Below are 21,103 nucleotides of genomic sequence, written 5' to 3' on the forward strand. Positions count from 1 at the left end.
CCAAAATAATAATAATAATAATAATAATAATAATAATAATAATAATAATAATAATAATAATAATAATAATAATAATAGTGCTTGTTTGTGTTCCCCGATTCCACGAATTTTTTTAAAACTTCGTTGTCGCTAAGAATCATGAAGCACAGTGAAGAGATCACGGCGAAGTAAAATTTAACTCAAGGAAAAAAATTTCAACATGAAATACAATTTAAAATTTTATATATATTTCAAAGTTCAGAAGAGGCCGGTGCCCTTAGTGGCCCGACCTCCCTCTACCACCGTCAACAAGATTTCATCGATCAGGACTTTGATATATGAAAAGGCTAAAGCCCCTTTGACAACCCCTTGGATCACCCAGAATAACTCATATGAAAGCTAGGCACGTTTTAATTTTTGAAAATACACACCTAAAAGCACCACTCAAAGTTCACCTACCAATATTTTGCCGTATGAAAATTGACTTTTGGGGAAAAATAAATCAACCAAGGCGGCTTTGAAGATCAAAACTAAGCGCCTATTTTAGTTAGTTTAAAAAGTTGATAAAAATTTAAGTCAAAATTGTTTTGTGAAATATCTAGCTGTGTGTGACACAAATGTGTTAGGTCCCAAAAATGCTACGCCCTTGTTTGAGCTCCATTAGTCCGTTAAAAATAGATTTTTAAATGGATAAAATGTATTTTAAAATAGTAATTTTTTTAGAGAACGTGTAATTAAAAAAATAAAAAGTTTTAGGTTTAAAGGTAAATATTATTATATTGAAAAATACGTTGTTGAAAATAAGAAAGAGAAATACATTTTAAAAAAAATGGAGACTAAATATTTCCTATGTATATCACATCATGGGAACATTTCATGTTAAGAATTGACAATACTTATATAGCCCCTATTTGGTGTAGATTAAAATCAATTTTTTAGTAGATTTTGATAAAAAAAAAATTGATAAAATTTGTAGTTGAAAAATTGTGGTTCTATAAAATTTATGGTTAAAAATAATTACTGACTTTGACTTAAATTAAAATCTTAATTTTAATTCATACCAAATAGGCTATAAAAATAAACCATCCCTTACAAATTTTGGTGGCGTTGTGCGCGAATTTTATCGTTAGATATTTGTCATGCAAATGCTTGTCCATATATATAAGATTATCAAATTGTCCACAACAATATTCTGTAACCGAGCCAAGTTAAAAAAGAGAAAAAATTGAGCCGGCCCGGCTCGCTAATGCTTGAGCCTTCGGCTCGGGCTGAGCCTTATTTTTTTGGTCGAACTTTTGCTCGGCTCGACTTGACTCGAAAAAAGCCCGTTTGATTTTACTCGAGTCAAACCCGAGATTTAGCACGCGAGCTGGTTTGTCTCAACTCGTTGACACCCCTAAGTGGTTGGGAAAAAATTATGTGCCTCTGATTACATGAAACTTAAAATTTTCCTAATAGGTTGACATCGTTTTCATTTTCCCTGTTCTTACGATTGTAAGTTTGAAGAAACGATCATTGATTAGGAAAAAAGAGTGAAAAAAAATCTTGGTTCTTTCAAACTTAAATTTGTCGTATATAAACAAAGATTAAGTCTCCTCCTTTAGCCGTCTTTTTCATAAGCACCTAACCATGTCCCCAATTGTGTTTGTGAATGTGGATTTGTTACATTTAGATCTCATTTTCGACATAGATGTCTTTGTGAAACAATTGACATTCATCTCAATTTTTGTACTTCACAGATCTAAGTGCTAATTTTCTCATATTCTTGTCAACGTTTTATTCATTTAATTCTTTATTTCACATTATAAGTGTTGTTGGTATGATTTCCCTGTATATTAATATTAGCCTATACCATTATTTCATGATATAATATATCTCCACAAATTCAATGTTATTAGAAAAATAAAAAAGTAATTTACTTTTAAACATGGTGAAAAGTAGTTGATTACATTTACTTTTCTCAACGACTCATAACTGACGCACGTAGAAATTAAATTAATGATATAATTTGAAAAATAACTCTCATTACGTATACATGACATATGGCTCTATCCTTGAATTCTAAGGTTTAAAGAAGCAAGTATAGAACAATTATGAAAGTTACTAGTTCGACTCTGAAATCACTTAAAGGAGGGTAAAGAAGTGAATAACATGGAAATAAAATTATCAATTAAAAGCAAAAAGTTAGCTTTTAATTGTTTTAGATATCTAATCAATCAAGTCAATATTATCCTATGATAAATTGCCACAATCGTCAATAATCAATAAATAACATAGGATTATTTGACGGAAAAAATCCGTCACAGGATTAAAAACTCCGGGACCAAGCTAGTGACTTTTACTATAGATAATAAGATTTTACAGCATGATCCAACCTAGAAAATCCACTAGATTCATTGATCTAATTCTTGCAACCTTTAAGACCTGCTGGAACGTGCTTCACTTACACCTGCTCCCGATCTTCTAGAATTTGTCTATCTTCTATGGATCACCAAGAACACCTTGATCATGTACTTTTCTTGTGCTTCTGGTCTAACCTTTCTCAATCTTCAGCAACTTCTAAAAGCTATTAAGAAAGTACATTCCTGATTATATTTAGGAAGTGGGTGTTTTGAATTATATATATATATATATATATATATATAATATAATGATCAGCCACACATTTTCACGAAGTGGGATTTGTGTATTTATAGTAGAGATGTATTAGGGTAGTATATGATAGATAGAACTCTTAAAAATAGCGAACGAAGGTTTATGGAAAAACACCGTTGTTCGATCGCCAGACTAGCGCCAAGCGAGCGACAATTAGGTAACAATGATTCTATTTTGGACCATCGAGCATCATCTTATCGACATGCTAATATAATTTCGGCAACTCTTTCTCTATGTTCCATACTTGAACCTAAAGACTTCTAGTTCATCTTTAAAACATTCTAACAGACTCCTTGACTTTTACAACTATTCTATAATAATTTTTTTGTCTAAAAAATAGCCAATACAATTAAAATATAACAAACTCCTCTTTTGACATTCTGTGACAAAACTATACAATACAACTCAAGGAAGTAAAAACAAAACTAGTCTTCCCAAACTCAAACTGAATGTTTGTCTCTTGTATTCCTTGTTAGACATGTTTTCTAAAATCAACAAATCAAATACCCAACGTAAAAGCAAGTAAAAAAAGAAATATAACAATTGAAACACACTCATCATAATTATTCTAGCTAGATTGAAAAGTAATACTAATGTTAATCAAAACACTAATTGAAACATTAATATCACAAGATATCAAAACTCGAAAAAGCTAGTTATTATGATGCACTATGATATGGAATGCCATGAAATACTATCATCTCCTCCTTACTACGAATTCTTCCTAAAATGCCAAATAAACTAGGTATTATGATACAGAATGCCATGAAATACAATCATCTCTCCCCTTCTTTGTCACAAGTGATGAAGGGGACTATATCAAATACAATTTTCTTCTTCTCCCTTTCTTTTAGATATCATTATAAAAAATCGACAACAATATAAAAGAAATCAAAGATGCAGTTGATAGCTTGCACAAGCATAATCAATGATCAGTAAACTTTCCCACATACTCAGTTCAAGTTAAATGGAGTAAATTGTATAAGGAACCCATTTGTGTAAAGTGTCATTAATCATTTGTAAGTAGGACTCCAAACCTTAATTTTGTGAGAAAAAACATACTAAACATCACTGTTAATAAGTTTATCACTCGACTTATGAAAGTCAAACCAATAATATAATATTAGAACCTATAAAAGAAGCTCTTTTTTTATGTATATTTTTCTTTTCTCCCCCTAAATTTGAGCATATAAATATTTTTTAATTAAATTTTGAAGCTTATCAATTAATTTTTTATCTTATGTGCAATCTTTTCTCTATTAAGTGACTAAGATGACTCATGTAATGAGCTTTATGTCGATTAACCCAAGTCAAATGATCATAAGCACCAAGTTATGAGAAATTCCTCGAACTTAATTGCTCGAGTTAAATAGGCTTCGAAGAAGAGTTTAAGCTATTAAACTTTTTCTTTTAAGGAAATATACTCAAATTTAGGTCTACTTGAATAAGATCAATTCATGTTCAAAGTCACCTTACCAACACATGATTGCTATCTCAAATCTCACACATGCGTTCAAGTCCCACTCATAATATCATAGTGCGTGTAGTGTTGATGGTACATGAAAAAACCTAAACTAAGTACTCCATAAAGATCTAAACAAGTAATGAGAAATATGCTATAACACATCAATTAAATTCATATTTGGTGACAATACACATGTTCAAACAACTCATATATCATGATGTAGTGTATAAAAAAAAGGACATTTTCTTTCATTTCTTTTTGTTCTTTTAATTAATAAAACATGAATGCATCAAATACACAAAATAAAAAAATATGCACAAAACAAAAAAATGTGCGTGTGCCTATGCAAACAAAAAAATGCATGCTATCAAGAATAAGCACAATGAATAAGCACAAGCATGCACTAAAAATACCAACTCACCGAGACATAAAAATGTTCTTCCCTTGAAGAGCAACACAAACAACATCATTAGTCAGAGCATCTCTCTATCATAGAGTTAACTCTTCTTAACCCAAACTTGCCCAGAGGAAGACTTATTCTGAATCATATGTGTCATTAACTTGGTCAATTAACTCACCTTATTAGTCAAGAAGTCAATCCAACTATCAAAATCTCGATTTCTATTTCTATTGAAATTTTGATTTCTATTTTTATTCAGGAATTTATGACACTCAGGCTTTATATGTCCTAACTCACCACAATTGAAACAAATGGGGATAAACCTAGGTCCAAAATTATGAGGTCATTGATATTTATTCCTAGATTGGTAGGTTCTACACTGTCTAGTATGCCTCTATCTTACGATACCCTTATTCTTTAGTTCAAGATTAGGAACATACTTAGGGTGGTTGGTGGCAGGGACAAAAATTGTTTTGGAAGTACTTGTTCAATTATGATTGACCTACTTATATCCTAGACCTTCCCTGTGTCCCAGTAGGCTTGTTTAACCCTAAAAGACTGTCCAGCTTCAGAGATTAACTCAAGAGGGAATTGAGTTGAGCATTAAATTCCTTAAGGTCGCTTGTCAGGGTTTTAACCTTAGCCTCTAAGTTCTCCTTAACTAATCTTAACTCGCTAAGACTTTTTGTTGACTCTTAAAGTTCATATATAAGTCTTTTTCTTCCTAGCTCAAGTGCATTAACTTTCTTAATCATGGCTTTATTTACCTTCTTAGTTATAAGATTCTCCTCAAATAATTGATGATAAGTCTCACAAATCTCTTCCTCATCTTTAGACTTTTCCTTAGAGTACTCACCACTATATACTTTCTCAATCATCTCACTGTCCTTATCAGATTCACTCAGTGAAGGCCATAAACTTCTCACTATTATCATGAGTGGGCTTCTCACTTTGATTATCCAAGGTAGACTCGTCATCAGTGAGAGTTGCATTTATCGCTTTACCCTGATTTATCATATTGTTAAGGCCTCACTCCTATAGTAACCTTGACACTTATAGCATCTCACAGATTAAGATATCTTTCTAGACTCATTTGGAGCACTCAATGTCTCCTTTGAGGCTTCTTCTTATTTCTAAATATTTTTCGAAATCTCCAAGTAAAATAGGCTATCTCCTTATCATTAATGATCTCTATATCAGTAGAGTCATACATTTCTTCTCTAATAGTGTTCAAAACTATAGATTTGTTCTTCTTATGTTGAGATATGGTGAGTTCATAAGTTCGTAGAGATCCAACCAGTTCTTCAATCTTAATCGTATCTAAATTTTTGCTCTCCTCGATAGCCGTAATTTTAGGCCTAAATCTCTCAGGTAAGGATCTAAGATTTTTTCTGACAATCTTGGACTTGGGAAATTCTCTCACATAGGTTGAAGTTAGAGTTAACTGTGTCATTCAAGCTTGCATAAAAAGTCATTGAAGGTCTCATCATCCTTCATCCTAATTGCTTCAAACTTAGTGGTCAACATCTGTAACTTAGAGCTAGCAGCTTGAGTTTTCTCATGCGTGGTCTGTAAAATATCACAAACCTCTTTAATAACCTCACGTGTAGACACATGCCTAAATTCTTCTGTTGATACAGTTATAAATAAAGTATGTAAAGCCTTACTCCTCTAATTATACTCATTTGAATCATTCTTCGACCAATTAGCTATAAGAATGGGGGTGATAACACCATTAACAGTGTTAGAAGGGATACTCCAACCATTCATTATGCTCAACCAAATACACTCATTCTTCGATTTCACGAAGGCTTTCATTCTAACTTTTCAATAGATATATTACTGCCATCAAAATATGGTGGGACGTATAATGAACTACTCATATTTAAAGTTAGGGTCCGAAATTGAATTTGGACTTTGATACCACTTGAAAGTTACTAGTTTGACCCTAAAATCACATAGAGAGGATGAATAGGTGAGTAATGCAAAATTAAAGTTATCAATTAAAAACAACAAATTACCTTTTAATTGTTCTAGATGTTTAGTCAATCAGTTCAATATTATCCTATGTTGAATTACCACAATAGTCAATAAAGGAGTAAATAACATAGGATTTGTTGACGGAGAAAATGCTTCACAGGATTAAAAACTTTGAGACTAAGCCAGTGACTTTCACTATAAACAGTAAGACCTTACAGTATGATCCATCCTAAAAAACCCATTAGACTTACTGATCTAGTTCCTACAATCTCTAAAACTCGTTGGAACGTGCTTCACTCACACATGCTCCCGATTTTCTGAAATTGTTTATCCTCTGTGGATCACTAGGAACACATTGTTCTTGTACTCTTTCCGTGCTTCTGGTCCAACATCCCTTCATTTACAGCAACCTTTGAAGGCTTTTGAGAAAATACCTTTCTGATTGTATTTAGGAAGTGAGTGTTTTGAATTATATGATTTTGATGTTTTTCCCATCTAGTGGTTGATTGATTTCAAAATGTAGAATTGTTGTTTGATCTCCAAAGGATGTTATGAAGGTAGAATATAATGATCAGCCACATGTTATCACAAAGTGGGGTTTGCATATTTTTAGTAAAGAAGAACTGGGGTAACATAGAATGGATAGAACTCTTGGAAATCGCGAAATAGGGTTTCTCAAAAAACATCGTCATTCCCACTCTAGGCGAGCGACAGACGAATGATAATGATTCCGTTTTGGACACTTGAGGATCAGCTTAGCTACAGGCTAATATAATTATGATAACTCTTTATCCATGTACTATACTCGAATCCAAAATCTACTAGTTCATCTATACAACATTCCAATAGACTCCTTGACTTTTACAACTGTTTTATAATAATTCTTTTGTCTGAATAATAGCCAATATAATTAAAACCTAACAAATTATATAGAGATGCAGTCATAGGGGTTCATTGTGAGAGGAAGAACTCAAGAAATAAGTTTAGTGAGCAAAGGCAAGTTTATCAAAAGTTAAAAACAAGTTTAGATTTTGCAGTTGTGATGTTTGGGCACTGAATCCCATACCAGCATTGATCAAAGGCCGGTAGAGATGATGAGTTACACTCTCATCATATTCAACATGTTCTACCCATGTAACCTAAACATCAGTTTCCAACATAAAACTTTAATAATGATTTTGCAAATAATGCTCTTTACATAGGGATTGCTAACAGAAAGGGGATGACAAGGTGGGGGTGACAGGATGGGATTGAGTGTTGTATGTTTTTTATTTTTTGAAACTGTTCAATGATGTATTAATACATGTCCCCTCTATATCGACTGCATTGTCGAGCCTGTCGTTGTAACAAGATTGATGTTCTTTCCAACATAGAATTGTGGAAATTTCTCTTTTACTTTCTCAAAGTCCAATAGATAAGATAAACGTGATTTCCATGTGCAAAAACTTTTTCTACTTCTCCTTTTCTTATAGCAAAATCTACTCATCAAATAGAAAAAATGAGAGTTAATATTAAATGGAAGTCAGATGACATTAGGTGTACTAGTAATTGTTTGATTAGAAAGAGAAACATCTACAGGGATACCACGTATTGGACCTGAATACACCGGCTCCTTGGGAATTCAGAACCGTAAATAGTATAAAAAGATAGACTCATTTTGTTCTTTTTTATTTTAAAATTTGCTTTATAAAAATACATTATTTATAACATTAGAGATGGTAAGACTCATTTCTAAAGTTAAGGATCTCATTTCTAATTTTCCTTCATTTTGCATTAAATGGTGAGATTATATTTATTACGTCGGGTTAAATTGAATTTTGACATGATTAAGAAGTATATAAGAAAGAAAGGTTGTAAAAAAATGTCAATGATTCTATCTTGCCTGGTTTAACATATGAATTATATATAATAGTTAGTTCCTTTATATATAGGATTGAAAAATATATATACAAAAACTACAAAATACTAATTTGAGCAAAAAATTAATTTAGTTCTCTTATTTAAACTTTCAATCACTACTTAATTATTAATGTTTTACTACTATTGGGAGATGAATAGTTTTGCCCTCTACACACCAATACGTTCGTGTGAGAAGTTATGAGATTTTTTTCTCTAGAATTGAACTTTTTTTCTCTTTTATTTGGTCAATTTATCTGATCAAAGGGTAACTACAAGAATTTCCGATATGTCACCAAAAAATAATCCATAACTATCTCGTATATAAATTGAAACCAGATATATAAATTCAAATATTATTAGATTTTAAAGGTACAATATCAGTCGACATTATTGGATCATATAAAATATAATAACTCACAATAATCTTTTCTATCTTTCATAAGAGTAATGCTATTGAGCACAAGTGATGTTTAACACTAATTTAAACGGTAGTGAAACCACAGTCATATTATCCAATGATGTTGAGATGCATTTTTATTCATTAGACAACATGACTAGCTTCACTATCATTTAGAGGAGTGCTACACACTACTTGTCCTACATTACATTATTTTTCACATATATAGATCTTCAACATCCAGTATATATAGGAACACCAATACTGGTACAAGAGAAGAGAAGAGGACAGAATTCTAGTTGTCTTGGATCTTCGCATAATCCAAGTTCACTTTGCCATCGACTGGATTACTGAGCTGTGTTTCTACATAGTCTATGTATTTCAATGGCCGATACAGTGGACGCCCATCTCTTTGTACTAATGGTGAAGCTGGGCCAACAATGGCATCTGGGGCTGGACCATTGGGTATAACAACAGAAATTCTTGTTGATTGGTTATTCACAACAGCTCTGTGCTTCACACTCGTGTATCTCCCATTGCTGAATATCTGTCAACAAAAAGCATTTCATTTTATTATTAAGGTGAAAATTCTCCTAAATTTGAGCATTTTTTTTTTTTTTTGGCAGTTAGCAGACGTTAAAAGTTGATTTTTCGTGGTAGAAGAAAAAAGACTTACCTCAAGCTGATCGGCAGTGTTAACTAGAATGGAATTCTGAGGTGAATTTGTATTAAACCACTTCCCATTATGTTGTATTTGTAGTCCAGCCACTTCATTGTGTATCAAAAAGGTCAAAAGACCATGATCTGTATGTGGTGGGAGCCCAATCGCTTGATCTGGCTGAGGACAAGGTGGATAATAATTTGCAGCAAATAGTTGAAACATTGAGTCCAACTTTAGGGCTTCTTCGATAAATCCTTCTTCCAGTCCCAGGTTTTCAGATATCCCTTGGAGTAATGTCCTTGCTACAAATCGGCTTCTTTCAGCGTACTCAAATATAATCTCCCTACAATGAAATACGAACACTTGACATGTTAAGTTATATCATAATTTCTTGAGCCATGCTCCTCCTAAGTTTTTATTTCTAATGTGAATAAGTACTCCTATTTTTCTAAGAAAGGCTTATACCTAAAATTTTGAGGTTTATCAGGACAATGAAATTCAGGATGGACATAGGATTTTATAAAATCCCTCCAGAGGAAAATCTTCTTGTCTGAAGTAGTTATGACACTGCCTCTGCCATACTTGATGGGATCTGAAACATGCTTCGATTCATACTTTCGCTTCTCCTCCTCTGGCAAATCGAAGAACTCCAAAGACCTGTCTATTGTTGCCTTCATTAAGGTTTCCTGTATTCCGTGATTTACCAGCTGCAAGAATTAACCCGTACAAATGCATGCAATATTTATTGTGAACGGAAAAATAGAGTATTGGATAATACTGGACAGTATAATAAACAAAAAATTGAGAGAGTATATATTGTACCACAAAAAAGCCCCATTCTTCACAAGCTTTGCCAAGTTCTTGAATGACTTTGGACCTTTGATCAGGATTTCCAGAGGTGAGTAAGGAGAAATCAATGATTGGGATTGAATCAGAATTTGAGCCTGTGGGTTCATTCACAAACGAAAATTCAGAAGGAATAGACTTAAGATCAGTAGATTCAGCCAGTACTTTAACGCCAGAATTCATGTTAGATGGTTCCACGGAAGTTGCTACCGGTTGCTGAGGAAGGTCAGTAGCCATTGCTGCCATTTTTCTGCCCGTAATTTTGTCTTGATTGTGTGTGTGTGGAGGGACTTGTGCAAATGAAAAAAATATGGTTCTATATATAGATCTTGGACCCAGGGGCCTTACTCGTATTAATTGACCGTTTCGTCTAAAACATGATACAATCCGATTCTTTTTCTTTTCTACTACTACTACTATTAAAAAAGTATGATTCTATGATTATATATATAGAGGTTGGACCGGTGGCCTTACTCGTATTAATTGACTGTTTCGTCTAAAACACAAAATATTTGCACAATTCGATTATTATTATTATTATTATTATCATTATTATCATTGTCATTATCACCATCATCATCATAAAAAAATGACATGTGGACTATATAAATGTGCGGCTAGATTTGAAACATTTTATGTCAGCATACCATATTAAGCTCCCGTTTGGTCCCCATTTTCTGAAAATGAAAATGAGAGGAATAGTATTTTTTTGAAAAATGAGTGGTTGAAAAAGAAGGAAAAATTTTCGATTTATGTGTAATATTATTTTATGGAAGATTATGTGATTGAAAATAGGAGAGAGAAAAATGTAATGTAATGTAATTGAATTTAATGAGGGTCAAACGGGGGCTAAATTAGCTCATCTAAAAATTACTTATCTACAATATATTAAAAGTGTGGATGGTGAAGAAATTTTTAAATACCAAATTTACCCCTACATATTTAACTATATGCCCACAATACTCTCATAATTGGAATACCAATTTAATTAATATTTATCATTTGGTTTAGAATTAATATAATATAAAGAGTGAAACATTTAATTGATATTTATCATTATGGATTGGAATTAATATAAGGAATGAAACTAACATTCAATTATATAAAATAAAAAATAAAAAATCTACAATATATTAAAAGTGTAGATGGTGGAGAAACTTTGAACTACCAAATTTACCCCTACATATTTAACTATATGCCCACTATACCCATATAATTGGAATACCAATTTAATTAATATTTATCATTTGGTTTAGAATAAATATAATATATGGAGTGAAATATTTAATTGATATTTATCATTTTGGATTGGAATTAATATAAGGCACGAAACTAACATTCAATTATATAAAGAAAACAAAAAAAAAAAAAAACAATTTTTATTTTCCACCATTCAATTGACTATTTTGTTCTTACAATTTTTATTTTCCACCAACGAATCAATCTTTATTTTTCATCAAAACCCTTATTAATCGTCATGATTTACATTATAATTCATGCAACCAATTTTTATTTTCATCAACAGAGCAATTTTTAATCTTCATACTTTACATTATAATTCATCCATTGAATTATTATTTAATTGATGTTACAAATATTTTAAAGGTTGCATTAGTATATTAATGAGGACATTCAATAAATAAATAAAGAAATGACACACGGAAATTCAATTACTAACATTCAATTGATTTTTTTCTTTACAATTTTTAATTTTCATCAACAGAGCTCTTATTACCAATTTAATTAATATTTATCATTTGATTTAGAATTAATATAAGTGGTGAAATATTTAATTGATATTTATCACTTGGGTTATAATTAATAGGGTAATTAGCACAAAACATCCCTACCTTTCGATGTTTTTGTGGAAAACGTCCCTACCTTTTATTTTTTGACGGATTACATCCTTACCTTTACCTTTTTTTGCGCAAAACGTCCTTTTGTCAACTCTCCGTTAAAATATTCCATTAAATTAAAAAGGTAATTAGCACAAAAGGTCCCTACCTTTCAAAGTTATTGTGCAAAACGTCCCTACCTTTTATTTTTTAGCATAATTAGCAGAAAAGGTCCCTACCTTTCAATATTATTGTGCAAAACGTCCTTACCTTTCATTTTTAGCATTTTTACCCCTACATTTCACCTTTCATTGCGCAAAAGGTCATTTTCATCCATTTTTTCAATAAAATGACGATTTTACACTCTTATTGAAATAAAACAAAAAGAAAAGAAAAAAATAATTAATTAATTGCAATCATAGTTCTAAATCTTTCAAAACATTACAGATAAATCCTAAATTCTCCACTACCGCCACTTTCCCAACCCCACCAAGCCACCACCTATAGATCCATATAGCACCACTTTTCGACCACAACACCTATCGGACTCCACCACCACCAGTGTCGCCTCACTCTCCCCAATATCCTCCTCCATAGTATTGGTTACTAATCTGTCTGAAACAACTACATTTACGGTGGTGGAGTCCGGTGGGCATGGTGGCCGAAAGGTGGTATTATGTGGATTTATAGTTGACAGCTTGATAGGTTGTGAAAATTGTGGTGGTTGAGAATTTATGATTTATCTGTAATGTTTTGAAAGATTTAGAACTATGATTGCAATTAATTAATTATTTTTTTCTTTTCTTTTTGTTTTATTTTAATAGGAAGGTAATATCGTCATTTTATTGGAAAAATGGATGAAAATGACATTTTGCGCAATGAAAGGTGAAATGTAGGGGTAAAAATGCTAAAAATGAAAGGTAGGGACGTTTTGCACAATAATATTGAAAAGTAGGGACATTTTCTACTAATTATGCTAAAAAATAAAAGGTAAGGACGTTTTGCACAATAACTTTGAAAGGTAGGGACCTTTTGTGCTAATTACCTTTTTGATTTAACGGAGCATTTTAACGGAGAGTTGACAGAAGGACGTTTTGCACAAAAAAAGGTAAAGGTAAGGGTGTAATCCGTCAAAAAATGAAAGGTATGGACGTTTTCCACAAAAAACATCAAAAGGTAGGGATGTTTTATGCTAATTACCCTAATTAATATAAGGAGTGAAACTGAGATTCAATTATTAAAAAAATAAATAAATCAACGAAATTTAGTGACTTATCTTTCAATTGAGTATTTTGTTCTTACAATTTTTATTTTCCATTAACAAAGCAATTTTATATTTTTCATCAACAAAACCCTTATTAATCTTCATGATTTACATTATAATTCATCCATTAAGTTTTTATTTTTCATTAACAATGCAATTCTTATTTTTCATCAACAAAGCCCTTATTAATCTTCATAATTTACATTATAATTCATCCATTAGATTATTATTTAATTGAGGTTACAAATTGAAAGGTCGCATTAATGTATTAATGAGGTAACAAATGTGCTAAATATTACATTAATATATTAATTGAGACATTCGATCACTAAAAAATATATATATACAAAAAAGTATTATTGTACTCATATTATTACATTTTAGTTTATTCAACATTTTCACATTATATATATAATTTCCTAAAAACATTTATATACATATACTCAATTGTAATTTTCCCTTTAACAATATTAATTACCTCTATTATTTTAAAAAATAGTATTATTAATTCAAAAAAGTACATAAATCATTCATCTATACATAAGAAGTGCAACGCACGTGCTTACTACTAGTATTCTATAAACAAAAGAATAGTTAGTTAATTGCAATGGTCAATTAAAGGCTTATGAGCTATTAATTTTACAAGCTTAGCGTGACACAAAAATTTAAACTCATGTATCCATTCACACGATCAATTAATAGCAGTATTCTAAAACGTGTAAATATTAGGTGGTAATGTCAATTTTCAAACTTTTAAGAGTTTAAACAAGCCTACACAAAGTTTAATCTCAGACCCTAGTAGTATTATTATTAGAAAAGATATTTATAAATAGCTTTCAAATTGAATAGTCAACCTCACAATATGAACTTATACCGACACAAGTAAAACATTAGTATTTAATTATTACATTAAAATTAAAATCTACATATGTACTCTAACATTTGTTAGGCATCTTGAATAAATGTCAGTCAAGTCAAGTATCTTATCAAATCAAACCTCCAACCGTCTAGAAGTGTGAAAACACGAAATTTACGAACAACTTTTTCATTCCGATTCATCCACTAATGAATACAAGAAAATTGAACACCTTATACTCGTTTTTCACTAATTGTATCAATAATTAATTTAACACATAATTGATAATGCCTGGTTTTTTCTCAAACCAATCTATCGATTATTGAGTAATACGTAATTCATCAGGCACTACTGGCAAATATCTCTTTGCTCAAAATCTTAATATAAGATATTTTGTGAAAGTCTACATATGATATTGTTTGAAAAAACTTAATTGCTGAGGAAAAAAAAATCTTAAGTTACCATAAAATACAGTAAAATAATTCTTTTTTCCATATATGGGGCTATGTGACCTCACTTTATTGATTTTAATCTTTTAGAATTGAATTTCATAGTGGGCCCCTATGGGAGGCTTGAACGACTACAAATGAGGTAAAGATGTCTTATTTCAACATTTTTGTTTTCAAATCAAATAAATAATGTCCGAACGTCCTGCAGAAGTTTTTATTTATATATTTTTTTAAAAGACAATATACGAATATAATTTGTGACAAATTATCAGATGGAAAGAGTTTCGTTTGAAGCTCAGTATGCAGATTCTATCTTAAAAATATAAAAAGAATGCTTGTTGGTGATCGATCTCTGATTCCACTTCTTTTTATTTTTATTTTTTGTCAATGAGAATCATTAGTGACAAGACCATGGGCTCAAAATCGTTAAATTTAAATCAGGAAAAAATAAATAAAATCAAACTTTGAGTATAAACATTATTCAAATTTCGGTTGAGACCAATGCCTCCAGCCACTTCCCTCCCAACGGTCAACCAGGATATCACCTGTCAATTTTGATTTATGAACATTGGACACGTTTTAATATTTGGGATCTAGTTTTTCAAAAAGGCATTTTTCCTAAATTTCAATCACATATTTTTCATAAATTATTGCTACACATAAATTCAAAACTTTTCAAATAAAAAATAGTCTCGATTTGGATGAGGAAAATGTGTAATTGAAAAATAAATGTGTGAAGAATGTGTGATTGAAATTAAAATAATATTACGTGTAATATTATTGTAATAAAAAATGTGTGATTGAAAATGAGTACTGTAGAAAAAATAATGAAAAAAAATGAGAGAAAATGGATGATAAATAAGGACTTAATTTGGTTTCCCATTAGACATCTTAGGAAGATGTCAATGAAACCATTAAAATTCATTTCTTTGACCCCAAAAATAGACTTTGACAAAGCCCACATTGGCTCCCAACCACTACAAACATGGCTTAATTGGATTTAGTTGAATCCTTCATTAAATAATGTCTCTGTCAACTTCTAATGTGACTTCTTTCTAACTAACCACATTGGCCCTCTACGTCTACCTCCACCACCCCAGTCCAGTCCTCTCTTATTATTATTTTTTTTTTTTTACAATTTTTTATGTTTGACTATCATATATTTTGAGGGCAAATTTTATCTATGATTAGTAACTTTTAGTGAAATCTCAATTGGGTCATTAAACTTTATCGCATCTCATTTGGGTCACTAAACTTCAGTTTAATTTAAAATTGAATCATTGAAAATTTAAGTTAGTTTCAAATTTTGCTATTTTATCATCTATCATATTCCAAATTGAAGAAAATTACTTAATTGGTAGTGATGTACATTCACATAATCATATCACGACAATGTCAATTTACTATTACAGCACATCATAAAAGTATTAAAAAAAACGTATTAGTATTTAAACTAAAGACATTATCACAACCCTCGTTCTAGTCTTCTCATTTCTAAGGCATCACATAGCGATTATATGAATCGACTAGGCATTTTTGTCAATTTTGAGAACTATAGGCGAAAAAATGTAAATTTAAATTAAAGTTCAGTAGTTCAATTTTGACAAATTAAAATTTAATAACCGAATTGAAATTTCAGTTAAAGTTCAACAACCGCATATGGAATTTACTATATTATATATGTTGCACAATACAATTGGTCCATTTGCATCATATCTATAGGAGAAAATGTGAAGTATAAAAGACTTTTGAGAATGCTAATCTACAAAATTTCAACAATTTGTGGCTACAAGCATTGCTTAAATGGGTTCCGTATTTGATATTTAGTCAATGGTTGTCTTTGACAAATTTAGGACAACAAACAAAATTAAACATAATCATATGCGAAATTTAAAGCAATAGTTGATAAGTTTTAATAAAAAATATTAGATTTCAACCAAAATTAAATAGAATAATATGTGAAATTCAAAGTAATAATTGATAAGTTGCAATAAATATGATGAGACTTCTGCATGTTTTTTTCATTCTTAATATGGTATATACTCATTCAATTCAGAATTTTAAACATATTAGAATATTTTCAAGAAACTTTTCAAATAAAAAATACTCTCGATTTGGATGAGGAGAAATTAATGAATAAATCAACTAAATCAACCAAGGCGGCTTTGAAGAACAAGACTAATGAGCCCCCCAGGACACATCTCAACTGGCAAAGATGAGGGCACTCCAAGGCTGGCAGATCGGAGGTCGTGAGTTCGATTCCTGGAAGGCTCTTGGAAGGCAGATATTCTCCTGGAAGGCAGAATTTATCCTAGAAGGTAGGAGCTCTACTGGAAGGCAAGGTGCAAAGATGGGAAAAACGACTTGTTTGGCACTTTGGCAGATCAGTTGGGGGGCTCTTGAGCACTGGTCAGTTTGAGGCACAACCTACGGTTTAACCTGTCTGCAACTTGAGGGGCCAAGGTGTAGACTCCAGGATTTAGTCACTATAAGGTGGATACCTGGATATCCAAAAAAAAAAAAAAAAAAAAAAAAAAAAAAAAAAAAAAAGGGAAAAACCAGAAAAAAAAAAAAAAAAAAAAAAAAAAAAAACAAGACTAATGAATAGCTGCCACACAAATGTGTAACGTCCCAAAAATACATCATAGGGAGTACGTTTTAGGTTCAACAATTATAAAAATAATTGACAAAATTGGTTTTTCATTTTCTCAGAATTGATAATAATTTCTTATGTTTCTAGATTTCTTCATCTTTTTATCACTTAATTTGCAGACTGCATTTTACGTCTCGCGAATTTTTCTTTGGTGACAAATTTTCTTTTGTTTTTGTCACCTGCTGCAAGTAATGGCATTTCAAATGAAATGATCTTCAGGATAATATATAACTCTAGGTAAAAAAATGAGTTACTTATACATAAAATAAGTTTTACATGAATAATGTTGATGTTGAAAATAATTTAATCATTTATTTTGAAAATAATCGTTACTTTCAACTTGTCCGTCCAAATATACCTATTTGAAAAATGTCAAATTTATTTTCAAGCACATTCAAATATATCCACACATTAATAAAAAGTTGTTGATTACGTTTACTTTCCTCAAAGACTTAACTTACATAATTATTGTGAGCAGAAATTAATTAATGATATAATTTGAAAAATGGATCTCATTACGTATACATTATACATGATAAGAAATTATCTTCTAAACACCGGTACATAGCTTATGTTGAGCACCGATGACATGATACATCATTTAATTGGTGAATCATTAAATACATGAAATCTACCATTAACTTATTCAATTTCATATTTCATTTAACCTATTATTTAATACAACCTAGATTGGAGTTACAACCACAGTGGAACTACATTGTATTACTCTTTGATATATGGTAGTAAATTACGCTTAAGTCAATGTAGAAATGGATATATTCTCTGTGTGTGACATTTTGAACATAAAACATATAAATAAATAAATAAATTCTTAAGGAGGCGGCTATCGGGCTAGGTTTGAACGGCTCTTAGGGGATGTGTTTATTGAATATTGAACATGAATGGTGGCAGACCACATGAAAAAGAAGTTCAATGTTGCATGGTTAGGTGGACATGTGGACCCATTTGAAATAAATAACCGTTTGGTCTTAGCTATATATATATATACATTGAAAAGATCTTCCATGTTATATCAAAACTTAATAAATTTAAAAATGGGCAAATTGCGTCAAACATTATTGAGTTTTCATTGCACTAGAAACTAGGTTTCTAAACTTCAATTTCTACAATTGAGCTACTGTACTTTAATTTACAAGCAATCAATTCACTCATAGAAGTTTCCGTCAATGAGACAGTTGATATGTTCGTCCAAACTGATGACGTGCCAAAGTATCAAACAGATTCCCATGTCAGCTTATTTCGTCAATGAGAGACTTGATATTCGCTAACCGAAAGTTAAGGTTCTATTTTTCCGTCTCAAAAGGATGAAATGAATCAAGAAGGGTAAGTTGCACGAGTTGGTGAAGATAATGTATAAAGTGGATTGTAGAGTTACAATTCTATATAGGCAAAAAAGCGTGCAACTGTTGTTCTCTCCTGTGGCACATGGGAATTAAAGCAAAACCTGCTAATTTATGTATTGGTTCACCATGCAGGAAAGTAGGAGCAAACCTAAGATATTCTATGAGCGGGTATTAACTAATTTAAAATTGAAATTTTCTTCCAGTAATCTGTGTGGTTCTAGTAATTAATATATTTATTTACTTTTGTCAAGAGGGTATAGGAGCAAGCCAGTGTCATGTTACGGGTGCTTAATATAACTTAAGCACTGGTACTTAGGAGATCATTTCCGTATACATGATATATATCTCAATAAGCTTAACATTTTATCTGCTCACCAAGCACGTATTTCTCGAACTTAATAATTGAGAAGATGTCTAAAATCAAAATAGCTGCCAATGGTGAAGTTGCACGAGTAGTCCATTATATGATATAATAATTTTTTTTTATATTTTATCTTCTATATTTTGTAAAAATTATATTTATAATAAAAGCATATTATTTTACCCGAAACTTGAAATCCCTGTGTCAAAGTTATAAACTTCTACAACTTGAAAATCAAGATCCTAAAACAATTTAATAAAAAAACTGAAGAATTAAATTATACAGAATATAATAATTCTAAAACGGATAAAAAATAAATTACTATTCGCATTTATACGACACCTAACTCAATTTTTCTTCCTTCTTTCTTACACATAAATAATAAACATGTCCAAAGAAAATCTAATAAAATAATAATAGTAAACAAAATTCAAAATGATAAATCAAAGATATAACATAACTGATAAGTATAAAGAAACGAAAATTGCTTACCAAAATGCAACTACAAATAAAATATTTAATCAAAAGTTCTCTTCCAACTCACCTATAAAAGATAAACATGCTAAAAAAAACTCAAATATAGCAATAATTACGAAGAAAGATTAAATCACGGATTAAACACACAGCATAAATATAAACAAGAAAGTATTAAAAAAAAAAAAAAATCTTACCAAAATATGCAACAATAAATTATAAATTTTTCTTCCAACTCATCCAATAAACAATACACATGCCCAAAGAAAAAAAATTAAATAAAAAGCAATAATTATCAAATAACTAAAATCTCAAATCAAATACATAACATGAATACAGACAAAAAGTATTAATATAACAAAAAATCTTGTACCTACCGTAAATTATAAGTTTATTAGTGAATTACAATTGTACCCCTTAGACCCTAAAATTATTACGATTGTATCTCTAATCATTTCCTATAAATATAGGATTTTGGTTCTCCATTATAATACACACAAGTCTACTGACATTTATTCTTTCTCCACGTTTTCTTTTATTTCATAACATGTTATCAGTATTATTCTCTCAAGATAAAGTAAATTAGTTAGAAGATAATCATTTTTAAGCATAATTATCTGTCAAGTGTACCGAAATCAATTTAGTGAGATGTGAATTTTTTTTTTATTTTTTTATTTTTGGGTTATATATACACATTATACTAGTGAATGATTTTTCATATACAAAGTGAATGATTTTTTTATACACTGTTGAATGATTCTTCGTAATTGTACAAAGTGAATGAATTCTTCATAATTGTATGGTTGCAAATTTTGACCTTCCACCGCAATCGTCCCCAGCTTCTTTTTTATACACCGTTGAATGATTTCTTTGTAATTGTACAAAGTGAATGAATTCTTCATAATTGTACATAATTGTATGATTGCAAATTTTGACTTTCCACCGCAATTGTACCGAGCTTCTTGTTTCTTTCCACACGCTCAATTTTTAATTATATATACATATGTACCATCTTTTGTACCCTGTCTTATGATTTTATCATAATTTTGGGTATTGGTTTATGTGATATAGCTTCATTGGCACGTCGATAATCTTAGAAATTGATGGTTGCAGGACTTTTTTTTTTTCACTGTAACATGATGTTAAATAATTTTTTATGATTCACTCTTTGCCTTCGAATACTTATAGAATTTCTCCAAAATATTCCGATTTATAATTATGTCGCCAATTATCTCTATCTTAATGCATGGTTGGGGATTTAAATACCTTTAGTAACGTATTAATACATGATTGGAGATTTTAATTCTGCCTTGTGCACATATGAAGATTTATTTTCCCAATAAATGTATGATAATTAATATATTTTTAACCTGATTAAATATTTCTAGATATTCTCTTATAAATTTTAAATTGATAAATTAATATATTTTTACTCCTAAAGTAGCAAAATATTATAATTAATATTACAGAAGAATATTGATCGTAGATCTATTGATTACAAAAAAATCTGTTGTTGTTATCGAACTAACACAACATTATAATTGATATTGCAGAAGAAAATTAAT

The 21,103-nt window shown here is 30.5% G+C and overlaps 1 protein-coding gene across 1 annotated transcript; it reads right to left on the reverse strand.

Moving 5' to 3' along the window:
- Positions 1–8,755: 8,755 nt before the first annotated feature.
- LOC111410214 (protein DMR6-LIKE OXYGENASE 1-like) lies at positions 8,756–10,585 on the reverse strand. The gene is made up of 4 exons (XM_023040459.1): positions 10,259–10,585; positions 9,902–10,143; positions 9,452–9,779; positions 8,756–9,322 (listed from the first exon to the last, which is right to left on the reverse strand). The coding sequence occupies exons 1-4, from the start codon at positions 10,526–10,528 to the stop codon at positions 9,071–9,073; spliced, it is 1,092 nt and encodes a 363-aa protein (XP_022896227.1). The 5' UTR covers positions 10,529–10,585; the 3' UTR covers positions 8,756–9,070.
- Positions 10,586–21,103: the final 10,518 nt, after the last annotated feature.

This window comes from Olea europaea, chromosome 15 (genome assembly GCF_002742605.1).
Source record: "Olea europaea var. sylvestris chromosome 15, O_europaea_v1, whole genome shotgun sequence".
NCBI lineage: Eukaryota > Viridiplantae > Streptophyta > Magnoliopsida > Lamiales > Oleaceae > Olea > Olea europaea.

Coding starts and splice junctions, on each gene's coding strand:
- LOC111410214 (XM_023040459.1), bottom strand. CDS start 10,528: ATGGCAGCAATGGCTACTGACCTTCCTCAGCAACCGGTAGCAACTTCC. Junction 10,144..10,258: donor AAGAATGGGGCTTTTTTGTG/GTACAATATATA, acceptor TAATTCTTGCAG/CTGGTAAATCACGGAATACA. Junction 9,323..9,451: donor ACACTGCCGATCAGCTTGAG/GTAAGTCTTTTT, acceptor TTTTGTTGACAG/ATATTCAGCAATGGGAGATA.